The sequence below is a fragment of the Dermochelys coriacea genome, chromosome 6 (assembly GCF_009764565.3).
Source record: "Dermochelys coriacea isolate rDerCor1 chromosome 6, rDerCor1.pri.v4, whole genome shotgun sequence".
Taxonomy (NCBI): Eukaryota; Metazoa; Chordata; order Testudines; family Dermochelyidae; genus Dermochelys; species Dermochelys coriacea.
Window position 1 is genome coordinate 98,111,630 of NC_050073.1, and position 24,051 is coordinate 98,135,680.

A 24,051-nucleotide genomic window follows, 5' to 3' on the forward strand; every position below is an offset into this window, starting at 1 on the left:
CATGGGAGTGGAGTGGGAGTAGGGAGAGAGGAATTTTTACAGACTCTCTCTTGCCTAGAAAGGGACTCTGAGAAGTGGTTTTTGTTCCCTCACCTTGGCAAAAGCATCCCTCAAAGTGCTCCCTGTTGTAAAGGGATGTCAACCTCCGCTCACTGGTATAGAGGCAGGTGCCGTGCTAATTATAATCAGCCAATCTACATCTAGACTACTATCTACAACACAACAAATGGGCTCTCTCATTTAGGGCATCCTAATGATCCAGCACATCTTTTACGGTAAGCTGAGCAAAGAGGGGAGCCGTTATGTTACAGGACTGAAGTGTTGTATAAGCTTGTATCAATACCACAAAAGACATTGGTTACAGCAGCAAAAAAAAAAAAAAAAAAAAAAAGACAGGAGTAGGGCCCATATCACGTTTAGTGTGTGTAAAGGGGTGAGGAGAACTAAGTCCCTTACATGGGAATTCTTCAAATGCATCCAACTTCAAGCATCCTGTTTCCCCACTGGCACTGGGTTCTGTTAATTGGAGATCAGAATGTGTGCTGTAGTCAGACAAAACCAAAGCAGGTGGCTGTGGCAGAACTGAACAACTGAACCAAAGGCAGAGCTGGGCTGGCACATGAGCTAAAAGTATTAACAGTCGATAAGGGAGTGTAGCAAAAAATGTGACTACCAGCACATTCATTACCAGGAATGAAAAGAACCAGTGGCTTTGTGGGAAGGGGAGATGCAGCAGAACGTTGTGATAGCCAGAAAAGGAGACAAGGCGGAGAAGTCAATCAAAGACCGTGAATAGTAGAGGACTTTTTTCTAAAAATATATCGGGTTGAATTCACCTCTCATGTAACTTCACTGATTTAAATGGAATTACACAAAGGATGAGTGTAGCCCATTGTTTTCTCCTCCATAACAGAATAAGCTGAGGAAATACTTGTCACAGGAACAGGCAGTGGGACAAGAGCACAATCTGCCAGTGGCAGAATAGCTCCATGGAGTACATATACAAGGAAGAGGAAGACTATAAGTTATCTAGGCAAGCACTGAAAAATTAGTTGAGAACCTCATGCAGAACATGCATGAGCTCGCAAGAGTTGGCAGTACTGCCATCAAGCATCACTCAGGAATGCTGTAAGCTGCAGAGTGTAACAGGTCTAATTCCAGCACACTGTTTTAAACAGCAGAATCAGCTCCCAAATAGCTAGGCCAGCATGAACCTAGTGAGAGTTACCTTCTTGCTAAGTTGTTGATTCTCCTTCTCCAGCTCCACAAACTTTAGGCTGCTCTCTTCTGTGGTGAGAGAGAGATCTCTGAGCTCTTGGATGGTGTTTTGCAAGCTCTGATTGTCCTTTTCTAGCTTCAGAATGCGACTCGATGCACACTCGTTCAGCTCAAACACAAAGGACTTCCTAGCTGTTGAAACATAAGAATCAGAATGCAGGAGTTTATACACATTCATAAACATGTTATCATTTCTAGGATCATAAAACATAGATAATTAGGGCCAGACCCTTAGCACTTGAGTTGAGCTAAGGTGGCAGAGTGGTCCCTAAGTAAACACACCTACATAAAAAAATGGAGCATACTTCCATAGATAATAGTTACATCCCTTCATGAACAGGAAAGTGTCCAAAGACATGATATTGCAAAAGCTGCTTATTTTCATAGTCTCATATCTAACAATCAGATTAGCTACTAAGTTGAATGGTTAACTAGAAATGTTTGGTAAGACACACTGGACTAGAATACTTTTGCTGAGATAGAAATTCTTAAAAAATCAACTTCTGAAACTAGGGAAAACGCCATTTTCAATCATTTATACCATGAAGCTGCAGCTGTAGCACGTGGCCAATTAAAACTTTTATATCAATTAACCACAGAAATAGCTCACGTGAATGGGTGCCAGTGCTCTGGGTTACCCAGCTGCTTCAACAGGCACACACTGAAGCAGTGTGTGTATTTTAAGGCTGGATACACATGCACTAACCAACAATCACAGAGAATTCTCTATGAGTGTGAGTTTTACCACCAACTTCAATAGAGCCAGGATTTAACCTCAAGTGTTTAGAGTTCACAAGTTTTATCACATTTCATGTGACATTTCCCAATACCAGCGTCTCCACTGCACATTTACCTTTACCTGATGTGATTTACCCCACTGACATCAATGAACCTACTCATATTTTTAAAGCTAAGCATGTGCATGAGTCTTTGAGGGATTAGGTAAGTGTTCAGTAAAGATCTGATACTGAAAACTTCTGCCAGTAACATCCTGTTATATATCCCAGGAGTCTTTAAAATACGATTTTGTATCCTAGTATTATAAACTGAATTAATTATATAAATAGAAACCAACTATCAAGCCTATGATACAGGGCACTGATTTTTTTTTTTATGTCTTGCATATAATTACTGAAAATGAATCACCAACTTACAAAATATCCAGCCAGTTATTTCCCCTTGCTCCCACTCATTTTTCAGCTTCTATTAAAAATAGTTACCTCACAGCACAGGCTTTTTCCTGAGACCTAAAGATCAGCTGGGAGTAGGGAAGGGAGTAGAGAAGGGTCATCGACTCCTCCCAGCCACTAACTATTTAGTTAAAAATACCCTGTCCTGGAATCATTACTCTGCAATATATGGGGCTGTTTGTTTATTTTTGGGCACTTTCTCAAGGAAGGTTTAAATATAAAGAAGTCATTGTTAATAGTTACATAATTTAAGGAAAGAAGCTGGAAGCTGTGGCAGTGTTAGAAACTTTTTGCTCAACTTAAATAATAAATAGCCAAGTGGTTAAATATGGAAATTTATTTTCCCATGTGAACTATTCAGCCTGGAGTTTGAGGTTTTGCTCCTGCCCAATGCAGTAACTTGTTCCTCTCCTCTTCTGCAAGGAAACCTTGCACAAGCACAATAATCATTAAGAGTCACCTTATGACTGCTACTTACTATCTGAGAGGTCTGTGCTCTTTGACAGCTGTTCTAGTTCCCAGCCCAGGTGAGCAGACTCATTCATGCTCTGTTTTTGCGCTATCTCCAGTACCATATTCTCTTCCAGCAGCTCTTCAATTCGCTTCTTGTCTGTGTCCCGGTCCTGTGGAAAGAGCATGCAAATGGAAAGTCATGCTGAGCTTATTAACTAGGAAGCCTGGAGTGATGCATGCATCAAGAATTGAACAGACCCCTCTGTACAACATGTGTGCATATGTTAATATACACATACAATATTAAGAGATCCAAGATTAAAGCCACCCTATGGATGGGCTAGATCCCCAAATGAAACTTCCCCAGGTTCAGAGGTATTAAGATCCTGGGTTTTGGTTTAGGTCCATCTCTAATTACCTGGAATACTAAATGGACACTTCAAGACATGTTTAATACAATCAAGCCTGCATAATTTCACAACTAACTTGACACAACTTTTTGACACTATCTGGGCTTTACAATAATCTCTCTGTTCTTCCTAAAGCTGAAGATAAGCATCAGAGAATCAGACACAGTTTTTCTTCATTTCTTGAAATGCCAAAAAGTGAAATCTTCATGTCACATCACTGTCAGATTCACACAACTTTTTAACAAAGAAACCGTGTGAAAAAATGGAAAATAAATTCATATAATGTACTTTAAAAAAACAACCATACCAGGTTATACCACATGCTGTAATTGGAACTAAGTGCTATTAGGGTAAGATCTCAGTAATTTCTAATTGACATTAACTTCTTGACTTAATTCTTGCCCTTCACATGCAAAATGTACCAAATATATATAGGGCTCAATTAGACACTGTTTGACATTTCCCAATGGAAGTCAGTTTTTTTTACTGCTGATTGACAAAATGGGAATTATTCTAATGAACAGATGAAAAATAGGCTTGTATACAGAGAAAGCTTTCCATTAAAGTGAGTTGGTATTGAATGGGATAGACTTTAGAGAGTGATGAATAGCTGTTCTCAGTCAAAGTACTGGTGTAGCATATAGGTGCAGGCATGCTCTCTCTCTCTCTCTCTCTCTCTCTCTCTCACCACACACACACACACACACACACACACACACTCTCTCTCCATCCTTTCTCCTTATAAGACACTTGAATCACTCTGAATATATTTACATGCATGATATTTGCATTGAAATGAGAACCATCTCTATATGCTACATAATACACTAAGACAGGTAAAACACACCCAACATGAAAGGCATCAGCTAGGTTAGTGATTTGGGGCAATACATTTTTGGTTGCTCAACTTGAGACACCTGAAAGGAGCGCCAGCCCCTCTGCATGTCATACCTCTTCAAGGTATCTCAAGATAGGTACCCAACATTTGAGGCATCCAAAATCATGAGCCAATTTTTAAAATCTTGGGTATCATTCGTTTCCTTAATTTACAATGTACTGATCTGTGCATTTAGCATAACTCTACTGGATCTGAACAACAAACACCTCCATTCCAGCAAAATCTTTTTCAGGTTAATAATTGATCACACTTTGCAAGAATTCAGAACAACGACCCATAAGAATGAGGAACACTAGTAACTAAAATTATGGCACATGAAGTAACATTTCATATCTTTAATGCAGTAATAAATATCCAATGTTATTTATTAGCCTTTTAGTTGTGAGTACTAAACTGCCAGGTCTTAAGTCTCTCATTTGTGTTCAAATGAATAACCCCTTTTCTCTGATTTATGTAGTATTAAATATTGAGAACATTTTATATTTTTGCAGTGGTCAATGCCTCATAGAACTGCGGCAATAACTCTAAATTTTATTTTCAGCAAGAACAGTTGTTCATTGCAGCAGATTTTCATATCCCATGTGTAAGAGATTTTTTTTTTAAACTGATACATTCTAAACCCTCTAACATCCATGTACATAGCTTCAATATTTTAAACTTGATGATATATGCTCATGTAACCTGAAATCTGTCAAACCGTCTGCTTCTCCCATGCAGACCACCAGGGCTACTGATATATTTTTATTGTAAGTTAAGTGTCATGCTGCTTTAAGCATGCACAATGCACTGCACTGACACAAAGTTCACACGGCCTGAGACACATTAAAAACTTTGTAAATGGGATTTGTCCAACTCCAACAGATTATGTAAAAAGAGTATGTAACCCTAGTTTAAAAATATGATTAAATAGTTAAATAAAGAGTGTGTACCAGCTCTACATCATGAAGTTTGGATTTCAATTGCAAGTTTTCCTTCTCTAGTTCATGCAATTTATCACCACGAGCTCTTGATACTGTTAACTGTTCTTCTAGCATAGCCTTTGTTTCAATTAATATGATGTTGTCTTCTCTTAATTCCTATAACACAAAAAGAAAAACAGCATATGAAATGGTGTTCATGCTCTAACATGTATTCAAACCCAATATATACATAACCCTTAATCATAACCCATAACCAGTCTATTAATGCTGAACTAAAGAGAAAGCCTAAAAAGGCTTTCAATTTAACCCTAATTAATCCTAAAGCCAGTGGGAGGAGTCAGCAGCTGACCAATTAATCTTCAGGCATTTCTTGGCATTCATATAGGACTTTCCTGCAGTATGCAAAACTCTAGCCATCAGCTATCTCCTTAGAAATAGAGAGTGCTGTGGGGTGGAGATGTTCTGCAATTTCTTGAAAATAAAGTTTGGCAGGAAAAAAAAAAATCTCCTGGCCCAAAAGAAAAATCTCTGGTTATTGTTGCTACAGTTTAGAACCAGCACTTCCATCACCTATTGTGTGGAATAACTTAAGTCCCCATCACACTGAAACTGATTAGTTCAAAGCTGTTGCAAAACTTTAGATTAATATGTTTTGAGAACAATTTCCACTAGTAGTAAGAATCCATGGAGAAACATTTCTATTTGTTTTTGGTTTTACAAAAAGAGAAAGGATGTTCTTGTTAAGCTTGTTAAGGCTGGACTGGGACTCAGGAATTCTGGATTCTGTTTCCCTGCTCTGGTACAGACACCCTGTGCTACCCTAGACCTAAAGAAGGTCCCTTAATCGATCTGTGCTCCAGTTCCCCATCTATAAAATAGGGATGATTGTACTTTATGCTCACAGGAGATACTATGATGGTGACTGCAAAATGAGTGAGTAAATGAATAAAGAGAAAATGTTGAAACTACCAGCGGGGATCGATTTATCTCGTCTAGTCTGGATGCGATAAATCGATCCCTGTGCGCTCTCCCATCGACTCCTGTACTCCAGTGCCAAGAGAGGTGCAAGTGGAGTTGACAGGGGAGTGGCAGCAGTCGACTCACCGTGGTGGAGACACCATGGTAAGTCAATCTAAGTATGTCGACTTTAGCTACGTTATTCATGTAGCTGAAGTTGCGTAACTTAGATCGATCCCCCCCATAGTGTAGACAGGGCTGATATTTTAAGACCTAAATTTTGGGCCAGGTTTGACCAGAGAGGATGGATATGCTGAGCTGTCCGATACCAAAACAGATGCGAATGAGTGGAGTTAAAAACAGGCAGCATGCTGGGTGTAAAATGAGTACCAAAAATACTCATATTGAAACAATGGGTCAATCAGAGTATATTTAAAGGACTGTCCTGCGCAGTCTGGACCACAGTCGTGAGAAGTAAGATGGTGCTTGAGCTAATAAACATCGCCTCAGAACTACCTCTGAAACTGATTACCAAGCAAGAACTGATTATTTCAGTGTCCCATGAAGAGTCTAACTTTGTGCCAAGTAAGGTGTACACATATTTGATCTCTGTTTGCAAATCACACATCGTTGGGAGCCATAATATTTGAGAAATGGGAGATACGCACCAGGCATGTGCCTGAGGGGTGAGGGGGAGGAAGACCTGTCAGAGATCAGAATGTTTCTGATGAAATCTTAAATTAAGAACCTTTTGCAGAAGCCTGTTAGAGTTAGGCCAACATTATTTACTTGCACCCATTTTCTGAGGTCATCTTTATAGTGCAAACTTAATTTAAGTAATTACTCCAGGATAGCTCTATAAAGTTATGTCTCAGAGCCTGGAAGTAGAGTTGTTCTAATCACAGCATATTATAACTAATGTCACCCCAGATAACCCTTGGGTAGCACAACTGACCTGAGAATTAGTTTGGCTATAAATCATTTTTGTATTAGATAAGCAGAATGGTTGGGTGTGTTCTTCATGGGAATGAAGATTTTTTTTCCCCTTTTTAATTAATAAAACTCTGAAAATGTTTTTTTAGCTGTGGCATATTTTTAAATCAACAGCACAGAATAGTTATCTATGGTCTTTTAAGATTTATTATACGTTTATTTATAAGAGATTCCAAAATCAATTAAAGGAAATTTACCTTAAAACTAACTATGACTATAAAATATCCAACAATTTCTGATCTTGCCTTCATAAACCTCTAACTGAATTAAACCATAGAATTTGGTCTGCAGCCGTAACAACATGGGCCCTGATCCTGCAAACATTTAAGCCCATGAGTAGACCACTTAAAATTAAATCTTGGCATAAGTATTTGCAGGATTGGAGCCAGTGTCTTCTATTCAATTGAAACTGGAGAGTTCTCTCTCTTACACTCAAGTCCGTATATCTGATGCAATGGAAGTTGCTCTTGCTGAGCTGCAAAAATGTTAACAAATGCCCTGGAATAATTGCATTTTGCATCCATCAAACTAAATGAAAATGTAAAAGAAATGCTTTTTTTAAAATGTTCACAGGAATTTCTTCCCATTACCCTGTGGGGAAACTTATTGCAGTTGAGGGAGAAAAAAAATGCAAGTAAGACTCCCTAGTCTCCGAAAAGAATCTGATCTCCTGGAGCAGCACTAGACTCAATGTAGAGGAATGCTGCAGCAGGGTTTTTACATTGGAGGGAACCACCTCCTCAAAGGAAGCACTGCATTAAGCCTGCCCCTGCACATTGATAGCTATGACCTCATTAAGCCACCACAGCGGGCAAGTCCATAGACCGTATTTGCATTGTGTTTTGTTAGAGCTATAATCAAATTAAAACAGCATTTGGTAATTTCTTCTTGTCATGAAAGACGTGGAAGGAAAACATTCACCTGCTCAGACATGTCAAGTCTTGCTCGCTTGCAGTGAGGCTTGCTCCTTTTGCACTTGTTCTAAGGCAGCTTCTCCAATCTCCCTCCTGACTTTAGGGACTTTTAGCCTGTGGTTTAAGGAGCTACTTAAAGTCTCACTCCAATTTCTCTACTCTTACCTCTTGTAAACTGCCTCATATGGTCTGCCCTTCATATGGCACTTTCATGACCACTTCCTGGAGATGACATTCTTTAGGGGCATGTTTTTCATGGCTGTACTTCAAGTACCAGAACCAGAGGCTTGTTAAGTGCCCATCATATGTTTCTTCACTGAAGTGCATGCAATTAAAATGGCCTTTTCCTCAAGCACCAACATATTTCTCTTCAGTTACTGATTTTGCAGAGCTTATTGACAACACTGTGAAATCCCCAGGTCCCCACAGCATCATTTTACTACAGAATGATGGCCTACATATTTTATGCATCTGTATTTTAATTGCCCCATCTATGTGAAATTTGTTTGAGAGTCTCAGACCCTGGGAGCTTAGGAAGCTACCAATAAGCGTCAGGGAGTTGCATCAGCTTTATAGCCTAGCGGTATCTCTTGCTGTCAAGTGAGAGACTAGAACTAGATCCCTGCTCTGACACTGCGAGTGGTTCTGAGGAAACTGTAAATCCAGCTATTTTTCAAGGAGGCGAGAGGAATGTGAGTAGGCACAGCTCTCAATTAAGTCCTATTCATTACACTTCACTTTGAAGGACAGTTGCTTGAGGCAGGGTGGAAATAGAAGGGAAACTGAGGGATAACATTGGCTGCAGGACATATATATTATCAGATTCTGGCCTCATTGCAGCCCCTTTACATTGGTACAGCAACATAAGAGGGCCAGAATCTCCCCTGGGGAATTTCCTGAATGCAGTCGGCAGGGGCAGCATAAGGCCAAAGGAGACAGACTTATGCTGCCCTTGTACAAAGGATATTTAGGACAAGGAGTGGCTGGAATGCAAAATACTGGCAATTTTACACTGTGGAGCAGCCCAAAGGCAGCTAAGGCAGCTCCTAACTTACGCCAGGACACATTGACCCCTAGAGCAAACAGAGTTAGAAAGGTGCCAAGAAGATGTAAAGTGACCTTTGCTCCATCCCCTGCCTCCAGATTGCAGCTCTTAGAGATGCAGCTCAGAAGCTCACCTATGATGCAGAACCTCGACACCCAACACAGAAGAGACAGAGATGGGAGACTGCATAAGGGATGGAAGAAAAGAAAGAGATAAAGGAGAGCACTGTAAATTTTACATTATGGATCTTCAAGTTAACTTAGCACACAGGAAACAGAAATGGTTAGTTTGAGGGTATTGCTGGCTCTAGGACAAACCACAGTGCTGAGAACCCAAGTACAGTACAATAGAATGGATTCCCTCTTGCTCTCAGATGAAGATAAGAGGAAGCACTAACCTCTCCCATGCTACCAGAACCAACTCCACTCTGCATGCTTTGGGCAGCAGGGACAGACTAAAGTACAGCAGCACAGTGCTGAAGGGAAACTGTCAAGCCATGCCTCTGCTATCTAGTGTGCATGATAGAGTGAATGCACAACTGATTTGCCAGCTTGAGGGAGTAGGAGAGAGAGACGACTAACAGGAAGAGATTCCAGTAAACTGGAAATTGCCAGCAGAGAGTAACCTGCCTCAGTTTGCAGTTTATACATTTGATACTCAGCAGGCTTAGTGGACCTATTCATAAGATGCAGTGGACAGCTGGTCCCCTAAATTGGTGAAGAGAAAAATGTATTTACAAGGTGAGGTTTGAAAACCATAAAGAACAGCCATGTTTTCAGCAGGGAGTGTTATGGGCATATGTTTTAGTAACACCATTATCTCAGAGCCAGGGGCTTCATCTGCTTACAGTTTGGGCCCAATCTTGAAGTCAATTGCAAAATTTCCACAGACTTCAATGTAAGCAGAAGTGGGATTACATTATTCCAAGATTCAGCCTCCAGAATCAATCTCAGACAGTCTTTTGATTGCATCTGACTGGCTAAAGTGCCACATTCTTCCATTGAAAGGGCAAAGAATTACTCAACCAGCCCAAAGCATTCTCTTTGTTGCTAGGGGCATGACAGTCACAATCAGATATTTATCCACAAGACAAGCAGAAGAATTTTGTCCTGTTCTGCATCTGTTTTTGGTTACCATAAAGGTTTCATACACAGTGAAATAAACAAGCAAGTTGGATACTGTAAGGTAGAGGACTTCGATATTAGTTTGATATCAGTTCTGGACCTCATATACAGTAGATTCAGTGAAGTATTTGTTGACAGCTGTTTCCCATAATCTTAGTCACACGTTGAGTCTATCCATTTTCTTTAGCACGAACAGAAGCAAACAAGGCTAATGCAAATGCACTGAGCACAGTCGTCCCTTGGGTACTGTGAATCGGGGCGACTGCTCCGGGCCCCACGCTTTGGAGGGCCCCGCAGGCCGGACCCGAAAGTGATGGATTCGTCACTTCCGCCCCAGGCCCCACATCCCCCTAAGGATGGCCCTGACACTGAGGCAACCCTTCCTGCCACAAGGTCACTGCTATCTTCCCACATTACCAGAAAAGAGGTCCATCAATGTTTCTAGCACAGAATCCTCAGCTCTCCCTCTCTATTAGTTTTAGGTGGAAAAGAATTAGTATGAATGATCAGTAGAAAAACTCCAGGGGGTAGAATGAGGTGCTTGGCTGTGGGTGAGCTGAAGTGGGGTGGCAGGTATCCCTCCGTATCAGAGAAATGTAGGGGATCTCAAGAGTTTAAGGTGAGATTACCCCAGAGGCCTAGAAAGAGTGTGAAGATAGGATGAGCAGTGTCCTGAAGTGGCTAAGCAGAGGATATTGGTATTACTAATAGCATAAACTTATAGGTACAAAAACTCCACTTAAGAGCAGTTTCTCTGTTATTTACAGGTTTCAGAGTAGCAGCTGTGTTAGTCTGTATCCACAAAAAGAAAAGGAGGACTTGTTGCACCTCAGAGACTAACAAATTTATTTGAGCATAAGCATCCGATGAAGTGAGCTGTACCTCATGAAAGCTTATGCTCAAATAAATTTGTTAGTCTCGAAGGTGCCACAAGTACTCCTGTTCTGTTATTTACGAAGGCCAACATTTGCAGATTTTGATTCCTAAAGTTTTCCATCTGAATCAATACTTAAAAATTTCTGGTCACTTCAATCGGAGCCGGAGATGCTAAGAACCTCTGAAAAAATCAGGCCACTTATTTAGATAATTAGCACAGAGTACTCACAAATGGAAAATTTTGGCCAAAGAATCAACTCTGGCACAAAGATAGTTTGAAAATGTCCTGCAAGGAAGTTGCAAAGAGGACCCAGACCTGTAGTGTCAAAGAACAAGGCTGCTACAGTCAGCCACTTAGTGGAGACCCAATAGATCTATAATGAGGGGGCTTTTCAGCACTGGCCTAGCCCTGCTGTCACTGTTGAGAGTTTTACCACTGACTCCAATGGGGGAGCAAAGCTAGGCCACTGCCGAGTGCTTTCAGAAATCCCATCCATCAGGTATTTTCTGGAACTTCAGTTTGCTTTAATGTGCTGGTAGAGTGAGTGTGATTACAAACGAAGCATGAACTGGTGAGCAGCACCAGGGAAAATGGGACCTGCACAGCAGATTTCTTTCCTGGTCTTCACTTGCCTCCATACGAGCCTTGTAGAAATCCACATCATGCAGTTTCTCTTTACACCGGACCAGTTCCATCTCAAGTCTCTCGACTCGGTTTGCCCTCTCTCTCAGTGAATCCAGTTCATCTCTGTATGCTCGGGCAGAGCGGGCATCAGCTGCCAGGTGGATATTCTGGGAAAAGGGTCAGACAAACAAGAAAAAAATAAAATTAACCCCTCCCCAATGCTGGTAAAACTAATGACATACCCCTTCCCCTGCCCCCAAGTCCAAATGAGCAGAAATGAATGGAAAGCCAAGAGTGTCCCCATGGTGCAAGTGTGGGGAACTCTTCAATTAGCCATCAAACTCATTGCAGGATTGAGTGGTAACTCAGCCTACAGGGATTCTTCCGTTTTCAGTGATCAGCATTGTATATGCTCCAGGCATTATTGGACTAGTCAGTAAAATTGAGCAGATATGAGACCTGCTCTCACCAGTAAAGTCACTGCATTACTCTGTCACAATCAGATCTACACACAACATGCTGCAGTAACTTGGTTCCATCATTCAAATTTCATCAGAAGAATTTTTATCTTACTAGTGAAAGCAATTTTTAAAGTGATGTGTCACTGCAGCGTTACAACTGAAGAAGCTCCACTTACCTCCTGTTTTATTTTCTGCAGCTCTAGCACAAGCTGTTCTGCATCATGTTTAGTGTCCACAAGTTGCTCAGACTTTTCTTCCCTAAAAATGATTAGGGAAAACTTAATAAGAAAAATATAAACAAGGGTTCCTGGAAAAATATTTATAGTATTAGCATCATGGCAAGATGCCGGGGGTATTAGTCACAGGAGTCTACCAGGGTAATCTGGAAACGAGACCTTCTAGATTTTCTTGGTGCTGCTCCAGTTTCAAAATTACCAGTAGCTACAGATGTTTTCTTGTGGGGCCCTGAGTCACAGGATATTTGGGACTGTCTCTCTTTTTTAAATCATCATTTCACCTGCCATTCCTGCTGCCACAGCTAACTGCCATTTGTAATCAGTCCTTCTCAACAATCACTGCCAACAAACAACGGTAATGTGTATGCATGTGGGGAAGGGGAAACAAGTTGATGGCATTGGGGTGGGGAGGGAAAGAAGGAAAAGGGAAAGAAAGAGTGAGGGAGGTGGGGGAAGGCAAGAAAAGAGGGAAGGGAAAGACACTAATGGAGGCTTGAGATTGGTGAGAAGAAAGAGGGAAGATGGGAGAAAGCGATGCCAGTTACTTTGCGCACATCCTTTCCTTGAGCAACCCCCGACCTGTAACCTACAAGACCCAATTCTGCAGCAAGTCTGCGTGTAGAACTCAGAGATAAGTCAGCGTGTTGAAGCCAATGGGCAACCCGATGCTGCAAACTCAGACTTAATACACATTTACTTGACGCTGTTAGCAAAGAACCTGAAATAGACAGTGTTTCTCCAGCAGCCCAGGTGCTTAGTGACTTACAATTCCTGTCGGACCCTTCTCAGCTTTGCTCTTGTGTCTGCCAGTTCAACAGCTAGGTGCTGCTTGTCCTCATTGGAGAGATGATTGGCTAGCTTTGGTGAAGAGTCTGGACTAGATGTTTTCAGAGGACTTGGTGGTTGCTGAGACTGCAGATAATCTCTCTCTTGAGTGAGATCCACGATCAGCTGGAAAAGGAGAGAGCCAGTGGCATTAACAAGAAATAACAATACATTGGACTTATTGCTCCTTTCCTTTGAGATGCTCCTTTCACTCAAGCATCTCAAAGTACTTTGTAAAGGTGGGTAATCATTAGCCTACCTTACAGATGTGGAAACTCAAGACAGAAGGTACAGGTGATGTACCTAATGTCACACACTGAAGTTGGTAGCGGAGTTGGGAATAGAACACAATTTTGATTCCCGGCCCTTTGCTGACCACTGGAATACGCTACTTCCTAGTGTTTCAGATAAGGACTTTATTTTGCTTAGAGTTTTTATAAAAACTGCAGCCATTTACAGCTTTAACGAATACAATCAGAGTCAAATTTGTTAGTCTCTAAGGTGCCACAAGTACTCCTTTTCTTTTTGAGAATACAGACTAACACGGCTGCTACTCTGAAAAGAGTCAAATCAATAACAGTAGGAAGAGGGGGAAGTTAAGAGATCTAGGTCAGGGAGAAGAGAGGTTTCTAGCAGAGATCTGAAATAAGATTAACTGATGAGTCACAGATACAGAGAAAAGGTGTCACTGGTGACATAAACTAGAGAGAAGGCTCTTGAACCAACAATGGCAGATATTGTTGGAGGGACAGAAAAGCATCCACTCAGAGAAGAATGGGTGAGAAGAGCATAGGAGACAAAAGCTTTAATGCAAATTCACAAAATAAAGCATATTGTGTTTCCTGCACACACTTCTCCTTCACAGATCAATTCTCTGTAGCTCAAGTATACAATTTATGAGAGCAGCAAGGGAAGATTAAACATCACTCTAATGAATGCTAGAATTTTTAGAGATTTAATAGAAGAGATTGAACCTTAAATGAAACACAGAGGCAATCAGTACAAAAGCAAAAGACAACAGAAAAGCAGAGCCTGTGTCTGATCCCTTAAATGAACTGTATGAGAAACAGATATCTCATTCGTACTTCTGTGCACTCGTCTCTCTCATCAATAAGCCTCTTAAGATGGAAAACCATATTTCTTGAGAGAGACTCCAGTTCTTCTGGGGCCATAGCTGGGAGCTCTAGCCACTGCAAGTCAAACACATTCTCCTGGTTATGAGTCACCTGCAAACAAGAACAAAATACAGTTTGTTTTTTTTTAATTTTCCCTGGTATATTTTCAAATGTTGCTTGTTGAATTGATTCATTCTGTGCAAGGCTTTTCTTTCAAGTTTGCTACTTATATAACTCAGCTGTTGGAATCAGTACAGTTCCTCTTCCAATTGTCAACAATTTTCAAGAATTGATGAGTGGGCAAACCTGGTCATAAATGTCACTTTTCAGCAAATATAGCCAGGAAATGGTACAGAAATATGCTCATTTCAACGGCAACGTCATGTAACAAAGCTTCTAGTTTTCACATGATAACTAGATTTAGAAAAAGTGGCCAGATAATTTTGTGCTCAATAACACTAGGAGTACTGTACTCAACTCTCAATCTTCATGTGGGTGAGCTAGTCACTGCAAGAGTCAGGAAGACATCGGCCCTGTATTGCACAATTAGCTAGATGCATTATTGTGTGGGTGACAAAGGTTTGTCCTTTCCCTGACACTCTGGTTATTGACCACTGTGACAGGGAGTGTCTGACTTAATGGATCTGATGTGGCAGTGCTCCAATCTGGTATGGAAAAAACATTTTTTTTTACTATAATTCTCTAATAATTGTTTTTTTCCAAATGATGTTGCTGAAAACTGCACTAGACTGGAAAGGTTCATTTCAAGTTGCTATGTCAACATTTAGGACTACGCATGTTTCTGCTTTTACCAGAACCATATTCTTTATATTCCTTAGTCTTTAAATAAAATTGCTAGTCTGTGGAATCTACTTTTAGAAAGCAGATTTTAAAATATATTAAAAGGTTATTGTCAACATCTTCTAACAGTATGTGTTCCCCAACCCTCCTAGGTTAGTTGGTTTTTCACTTCTGCATCAGATGAAGCCAGCACAGCCTGAGAGAATGTGCATTTTGTACTTGAGGCCCGCCCAGCAAAGGGCATTTACAGAAGGTTTCACCTGAACTCCTGAAAGTGGGATGATAGCTGCTGTTTGAGCAAACATTTTTTTTTCTTTTAAAGAAGCATTTAGAATCCAGATGACATGTCACCAAATTATACCATTTTTAAAAGACTGAAATCAAATTTTGGATCATTGATAATATTTTCAAAAGCACTTATGTGACTTAGGTTCTCAAGTCCCAATTTCAAACGTGCCGCAAGCACTTGGGAGTCTCATTGCCTTCTAATGGGACTTAAGCTCCTTAGTGACTTTTGAAAATAAGACTTAGGCTACTAAATCACTAAAGTGCTTCTGAAAATTTTACTTGAAATCCTTTTTGTGTATCCTTATAAAACTACTTTCAGTTTGAGCCGACGTTTGGGAGTTCTGACATTTATCACTGCCACTCTTTGAGAAGTGGTTAGCCTAGTTAATGTCCCAACCTCCTAGTAATTTTTACCTTTTAATTTGATTACATTAGAGGGTTTATCTACATGTGAGCTGGGAAGCAGTGATTCCCAGCTCACATAGACATACCTGTGCTAGCGCTATTCAAGCTAACATGCTAAAAACAGCCGTGTAGCTGGAGTAGCGAGGGAAGGTGGCTCGGGCCAGCCACCCAAGTACGTACCTAGTGGGCACATATTTGGCAGGTAGCCCAAGCTGCTACCCAAGCTATCTGGGCTAGACAGCTATTTTTAATGTGGGTATGTCTATGTGAGCTGGGAATCATACCTCCAAGCCCCAAAATAGATACACCCATATATTGATGGAATATATATATTTCTTTGTGTCAAACACATTAGTGCCACTATGAAAGGTTAATCTGTGCTACTACATAGCAAAGTAAACAATACCACAGAACCCACAGGGAAGAAAAAAAGAAAGCAAGCTTCAAGTGCTGAGAACCCTACCTCCTGAATGTGTGAAACAATTGCAGCCTGGGTCTCAATATCCAGTTGTTTTATTCTTTCGATAAATTCTTCCTTTCTTTCACACTGTAAACAAACAGAAAATAAATACAAATATCACTTGAAAACAGCTATGGATCAAAACTCTACCATTGCGTTATTTTCTTTGAACGTCTCTGCACAACTAAAAAGACACTTGCAACACTAAGGGCCAGACTCTGTCAGGCTTACTCACATTGAGTAGCTAGCGCTTTATTGCACTATTCCTTGAGGTGACTGAACTAACTGGTGAGTCAATGAACATGTGGTCCAAGTAAGGGTGACGGAGTCCTGCCAAAAGTTTTTAAACTGAAGGCTAAGTTAAATGTAAAAAAAAGCAACCCAACCAAAACCCAACCTCCCACCCTCCTGAAAGCTAAAAATCAAGGATTGGATCCACAGCTGCTGTAAATCAGCAAAGCTCCACTGATTTCAAAGGAGCTACACCAATATATACCAGCTGAGGATCTGGCCCAAACTTTACTTTACATGATTTAAACCGTTTGTTTACTTTTTGCATTTTGCTCATTTTGGGCAATGACAATAGATCAGTTGGTTCTGCTTTTGCTTCTGCTCACTTCAACTTCAGTTTTTGGTTCCTGGGCACTAATGAAATGTGCGCTTTGTATGTAAAATACTACAGGGGGAATATTTAATGAAAAATAAATGATACTTTAACTTCATAGCTTCGCAACTCTATTTTTATCAAATTAGTTTTGTAAATCTTAAAAAAACACCCCACACCATGACATTCAGTGCAAATTTGGGACCTCAAGTTGGCAGAATCTCTAGACAGAAGTAACAGAGAAGTTGAACATTTCCACAGTCTGGTTTCTGTTGATTCCATGATATACAGTGCTGATTTTGGCCCAATTCGGAGTACAACCATTCACTTCAGTGGGAGGAGGTTCAAGTCCTTAAACAGGAACTGAGACTGTTCAGCCCCTTGCCAAATCAGGCCTTTTATTCTTTGTGTTAAAATGTGTTAGTAAGTATAAAGTTCCGAACAGCCACATGAAGAGAGCACTGCTCTGACATAATTGACTTGACATAGCTGGACAGGGAGAGTGTCCTAAGGCATGACAAGAACATTAGACGGACACACAAACAAGGTCAATTATAAGCAAAGACTGGCCCGCAACACTCCTATTGTTTGTTACAACAGTTTACAGTGGAATTCCAAACACAGAGCTTTGGTGGGCAGAACAGTGATTCCTTTATTCGGTTAACTGTCATGTGTTTCAGGGGAATTTACAGTATGTATCAGCTGTCCATTTGGTTTAACAACACAGCATAAAAACCCTCACGTGATCAAACAAAGTTCCTATTTATTTAGGACTTTCTGTCTATACATATTTAAAAAAAAAAGGTGCAGCTGAGTAGTATTCTTAAGAAGACAGTGATTAGCTGTTGGTTTATGTATTCTCTTTGCACTCATGTACTCCACTATATTCCTATATACTGTAACGACAAAAACCAACCCCGGAACAAAACAAAACCAACTCCCTCTCCCCCGCCACAATCCTTAGACTCAGGAGTTTCTTCAAACTCACATTCTCTCCTGCAGGAATTATTGGGTGCCAATGATTTGGATTGCCTAATTGTGACAGCATGTAACAAAACACTGGTTCAAACAGTGGCAAGGCAGGTGGCAAGCTGAGGCTATAACTCCCATCACCTTTCTGTTTCTGTTTCATCCACCTATTGTGTCTTACAATTCTAGACCACAAACTGTCTGGGGCAGGGAATTTGTTCATACAGCACTTAGCATAATGGGACCTCGATCATTGATTGGCACATCTAGTTCAAGCACCAAAATCAGATTCAAACGACATATTAAAATATTTTGTAATTCCATAAGGCATGTTCACCTGTACAGCACAGCCCAACACCAACAACAACATCTTCTTAATTTCATCCATACTTTTACCTACATTGAAAGAAAAGAGGCAAATCAGTCCACATGCACAACATGAGTTATGAAAAATATTTGCATAAAGTGATCTCAAAACATAGAGCAAAGCCCTGTTGGGTTGGAGTGATTGAGTGCTTGCGTATATACACGTTTAGATATGTTTAACATGATTTCAGTCTAGCAAAATGGTTGTTATAGATTAATTTAACAGATCCAGCAAAGCACTTATGCATTTGCCTGTACAGGCACCATGCTTAATCCCTTACTTCTGATGAAGAAAAAATAAAAAGCAGGAGTGGGGGAGGGATTGTTTTTAAAAGGAAAACCCCTCCATACAACCCAAATTACACATTTTAAAAGTAATCACCACACAGCTTTCCCCAGAGTTAAAATCAGAATGCTGAAGAATACTTGTGCGTACTTAATTCATTGTCTATCGAACAGTGGTATGCTTCAGCAATGAGCTTTGTCTCTGTTCTGCATCCAAGTGTACACGCTTTGAAGTGAATGCTCCATGTGCTAAGAAAAAAAAAAAGGGCTGGGTAGAACGGAGAATATTCAGTGACCATATGCTCGTGGATCCGTTGGGGGAGAAGGGGCATAAGCAGGTTGCTATTGCGGGGAATCTTGCTGTGACCAAGAATTCAGCAAGTATCATTCTCATTCTTAGGTGAAGAAAAAGTGCTAGGGAAGGGAAATTGCTCTGGCTTATTGCCAAGTTCAGATCTCGTCTCAGCAAAATTAAAATATGGCTATTACCTCCTCATTGGGGAGCAAATAAAGTTATATATAGTAAAGATAAGGGATGAGGAAATTAGAAGAACAAAAGGTTGAGGCATAATTAAAATTTCATGTGCAGCTGGTAAAAAAATGGAGGCAAGTTAGATTCAAAATGAAACATCCAGGAAACACCTGATATCATACACACCATGGCGAAAAAACAGGCAATGCATACTTTTCTCTTCATACCCATCTGTCAATGTATGCACTCTTCACACACTGTATAATTGTGAGATAAACATTTTCACATTCCGCCCTCTCTACTTGCCTGTTCAATTGTTCATATCTATATACAAGCAAAGGAAGAAAATTCCCTCCGTTCACTGAGAAGTTTTTGTGTGCAACTGTATTAACACACCAATATGCACCATGTCCTTGTAAGGCTGTGCTGTGCAGTAAATTACATGCATCTGCAGGACTGACAGTAGAGAACTGGAGTGAAATTGATTAATCAATTATGCTAACCCAGCATTTCAGATTAACAAAGACGACACACTGACCTAAATTAGCAAAGGGGTGGAGTTTCAACCTGAAATTTTGCAATGCAGACCAACCAATGTTACTGTTAAAATAAGGGAAGAGCTCTAGTGAAATAATTTTGCCTTTTTTTTTGTCTCCCTATTTTCTTTTAATAAAAAAGTCCTGAAGTGTCTAAATAAACCATTTTTGTTAGCTAAATTTTCCAGGACAACCTGAGGACAGAATGGTTTGCCTGTTTAAAGAAAAAACAACAATTTTATAAGAATCAATTTTAAAAGAAATAAATAGTTTTTCAAGAGTGCTTCACACAAATTCTCAGTGCCTGATTTATATAGGATCTGATGAATCATTAGGGCTCCATAAATAGAGCTCTAGTCTTCTAGGAGAACATACAGTTGTAAATCCTGCCAGATCCCAGGCTACCTTACAGGTATATTTTTATTTCCCTTCAGGCTATTTAAAACCTATTTTTCAAAAAGGGTTAACATCCTTCCTACATAAACACACAGTGTTACAGTATTCATGGCTCACTCTCTTTAGATTCACAGATACTAAGGTCAGAAGGGACCATTCTGATCATCTAGTCCGACCTCCTGCACAGCGCAGGCCACAGAATCTCACCCACCCACTCCTACGAAAAACCTCACCTATGTCCTCAAATCGTGGTTTAAAGACTTCAAGGAGCAGAGAAGCCTCCCTCGAGTGACCCGTGCCCCATGCTACAGAGGAAGGCGAAAAACCTCCATGGCCTCTCCAATCTGCCCTGGAGGAAAATTCCTTCCCGACCCCAAATATGGCGATCAGCTAAACCCTGAGCATATGGGCAAGATTCACCAGCCAGATACTACAGAAAATTCTTTCCTGGGTAACTCAGATCCCATCCATCTAATATCCCATCTCAGGGGATTAGTCCTAATAAAATAATGCTACATTATTCTGAGAGATACAATCAACTTGAAATGTAGTCAATAACAAAAAAGAACTGAATTAAAAGTAATTTCAGGCAATATTTCTGCTTCTAAGTACACTTCTAAGTGCCAATTTTTGTGGCTTTACAATCAAATTTTCCTAATTAAAATTTTTTTCTGTGTCTCCTGTTGCACCCTATGTAAGATCTTATGTAAAACTGACTGACTGTACAGGAGGATTTTTTATTAGGTGTTTTAAGAACAGGAACATAAACAATTCAGAGACGTGCTTTTAAAGTTGACGAACCTTTTAAACACTATTCTAAAAAAACCCAATCCACAGCACCTTTCTCCATCCTCCCACCAAACGCGGCTGAATCTTACTATATAGCAAGTGCTGTCTCAGGTGAATCAGCTGATCCTGTATAGGTGTAAAGTGAACTTTCTCCCTGTGTTTACAAAACACTTCCTTTACAGGAATGGGGCTGCATGCATTTTGAAGCCAGTGACTGATAACTATTTGGTCCAGTCAGACACTATTGCTCTAAGCAGATATTTAGCACTGGCTAGAAAACAAGAACTGTTTGGGTGGTGGTGGTCAGGGACTCTCTCCTCAGGGGGACTGAGTCATCTATCTGCTGCCCCTATCGGGAAAATCGAAAAGTCTGCTGCTTGCCAGGAGCTAGGATTCATGATTTGAAGGAGAGACTGCAGAGACACAATAAGCCCTCGGATCACTACCCCTTCCTGCTTCTCCACGAGGACACCAACGATACTGCCAAGAATGACCTTGAGCAGATCACTGCAGACTACGTGGCTCTGGGAGGAAGGATAAAGGATTTTGAGGCTCAAGTGGTCTTCTCGTCCATCCTCTCCGTGGAAGGAAAAGGCCTGGGTAGAGACCATCAAATCGTGGAAGCCAACGAATCGCTATGCAGGTGGTGTCGGAGAGAAGGCTTTGGATTCTTTGACCATGGGATGGTGTTCCAAGAAGGAGGAGTGCTAGGCAGAGACGGGCTCCACCTAACGAAGAGAGGGAAGAGCATCTTCGCAAGCAGGCTGGCTAACCTAGTGCAGAGGGCTTTAAACTAGGTTCACCGGGGGAAGGAGACCAAAGCCCTGAAGTAAGTGGGATACTGGGAGGAAGCACGAGCAGGAGAGTGTGAGAGGCGAGGGCTCCTGCCTCAGACTGAGAAAGAGGGACGATCAGAGAGTTATCTCATGTGCCTATACACAAATGCAAGAAGCCTGGGAAACAAGCAGGGAGAACTGGAAGTCCTGGCACAGTCAAGGAATTATGATGTGATTGGAATAACGGAGACTTGGTGGGATAACTCACATGACTGGAGTACTGTCATGGATGGATATAAACTGTTCAGGAAGGACAGGCAGGGCAGAAAAGGTGGGGGAGTTGCACTGTATGTAAGAGAGTAGTATGACTGCTCAGAGCTCTGGTATGAAACTGCAGAAAAACCTGAGAGTCTCTGGATTAAGTTTAGATGTGTGAGCAACAAGGGTGATGTCGTGGTGGGAGTTTGCAATAGACCACCGGACCAGGGGGATGAGAGGGATGAGGTTTTCTTCTGGCAACTAACGGAAGTTACTAGATCGCAGGCCCTGGTTCTTATGGGAGACTTCAATCACCCTGATATCTGCTAGGAGAGCTATACAGCAGTGCACAGACAATCCAGAAAGTTTTTGAAAAGTGTAGGGGACAATTTCCTGGTCCAAGTACTGGAGGAACCAACTAGGGGCAGAGTCTTCTTGACCTGCTGCTCACAAACTGGGAAGAATTAGGAGGGGAAGCAAAAGTGGATGGGAACCTGGGAGGCAGGACCATGAGATGGTCGAGTTCAGTCCTGACACAAGGAAGAAAGGAGAGCAGCAGAATACGGACCCTGGACTTCAGAAAAGCAGACTTTGACTCCCTCAGGGAACTGATGGGCAGGATCCCCTGGGAGAATAACATGAGCGGGAAAGGAATCCAGGAGAGCTGGCAGTATTTTAAAGAATCCTTATTGAGGTTACAGGGACAAACCATCTCGATGTGTAGAAAGAATAGTAAATATAGCAGGCGACCAGCTTGGCTTAACAGTGAAATCCTTGCTGATCTTAAACACAAAAAAGAAGCTTACAAGAAGTGGAAGACTGGACAAATGACCAGAGAAGAGTATAAAAATATTGCTCGGGCATGCAGGAGTGAAATCACGAAGGCCAAATCACACCTGGAGTTGCAGCTAGCAAGAGATGTTAAGAGTAACAGTTAAGAGTAACAAGAACGGTTTCTTCAGGTATGTTAGCAACAAGAAGAAAGTCAAGGAAAGTGTGGGCTCCTTACTGAATGAGGGAGGCAACCTAGTGACAGAGGATGTGGAAAAAGCTAATGTACTTAATGCTTTTTTTGCCTCTGTCTTCACGAACAAGGTCAGCTCCCAGATTACTGCACTGGGCAGCACAGCATGGGGAAGAGGTGACCAGCCCTCTGTGGAGAAAGAAGTGGTCTGGGACTATTTAGAAAAGCTGGACGAGCACAACTCCATGGGGCCGGATGCGCTGCATCCGAGAGTGCTAAAGGAGTTGGCAGATATGATTGTAGAACCATTGGCCATTATCTTTGAAAACTCATAGCGATCGGGGAGGTCCCAGACGACTGGAAAAAGGCTAATGTAGTGCCCATCTTTAAAAAAGGGAAGGAGGAGGATCCTGGGAATACAGGCCAGTCAGCCTCACCTCAGACCCTGGAAAAATCATGGAGCAGGTCCTCAAGTAATCAATTCTGAAGCACTAAGAGGAGAGGAAAGTGATCAGGAACAGTCAGCATGGATTCACCAAGGGCAAGTCATGCCTGACTAATTTAATTGCCTTCTCTGACGAGATAACTGGCTCTGTGGATGAGGGGAAAGCAGTGGAGTGTTGTTCCTTGACTTCAGCAAAGCTTTGACACAGTCTCTCACAGTATTCTTGCCAGCAAGTTAAAGTAGTATGGGCTGGATGAATGGACTATAAGGTGGATAGAAAGCTGGCTAGATTGTCAGGCTCAACAGGTAGTGATCAATGGCTCCATGTCTAGTTGGCAGCCGGTATCAAGTGGAGTGTCGCAAGGGTCGGTCCTCGGGCCGGTTTTGTTCAATATCTTCATTAATAATCTGGAGGATGGCATGGATTGCACCCTCAGCAAGTTTTCAGATGACACTAAACTGGGAGGAGAGGTAGATATGCTGGAGGGTAGGGATAGGATACAGAGGGACCTAGACAAATTAGAGGATTGGGCCAAAAGAAATCTGATGAGGTTCAACAAGGACAAGTGCAGAGTCCTGCACTTAGGACGGAAGAATCCCATGCACCGCTATAGACTAGGGACCGAATGGTTAGGCAGCAATTCTGCAGAAAAGGACCTAGGGGTTACAGTGGACGAGAAGCTGGATATGAGTCAACAGTGTGCCCTTGTTGCCAAGAAGGCCAATGGCATTTTGGGCTGTATAAGTAGGGGCATTGCCAGCAGATCAAGGGACGTGATCATTCCCCTCTATTCGACTTTGGTGAGGCCTCATTTGGAGTACTGTGTCCAGTTTTGGGCCCCACACTACAAGAAAGATGTGGAAAAACTGGAAAATGTCCAGCGGAGGGCAACAAAAATTATTAGGGAACTGGAACA

General features: G+C 41.3%; 1 protein-coding gene across 4 annotated transcripts in view; it reads right to left on the bottom strand.

Moving 5' to 3' along the window:
- Positions 1-24,051, bottom strand: part of CCDC88C (coiled-coil domain containing 88C) — a 122,752-nt gene that overhangs the window by 36,770 nt on the left and 61,931 nt on the right. For all 4 annotated transcript variants that reach the window (XM_043515964.1, XM_038406408.2, XM_038406407.2 and 1 more), the window contains exons 5-13: positions 18,185-18,243; positions 16,278-16,361; positions 14,291-14,431; positions 13,147-13,331; positions 12,321-12,402; positions 11,692-11,850; positions 5,159-5,305; positions 2,947-3,091; positions 1,229-1,410 (exon numbers count right to left, since the gene is read on the bottom strand). In XM_043515964.1, coding sequence (XP_043371899.1) covers positions 1,229-1,410; positions 2,947-3,091; positions 5,159-5,305; positions 11,692-11,850; positions 12,321-12,402; positions 13,147-13,331; positions 14,291-14,431; positions 16,278-16,361; positions 18,185-18,243 — 1,184 coding nt within the window. The remainder of the gene's footprint in view (positions 1-1,228; positions 1,411-2,946; positions 3,092-5,158; positions 5,306-11,691; positions 11,851-12,320; positions 12,403-13,146; positions 13,332-14,290; positions 14,432-16,277; positions 16,362-18,184; positions 18,244-24,051) is intronic.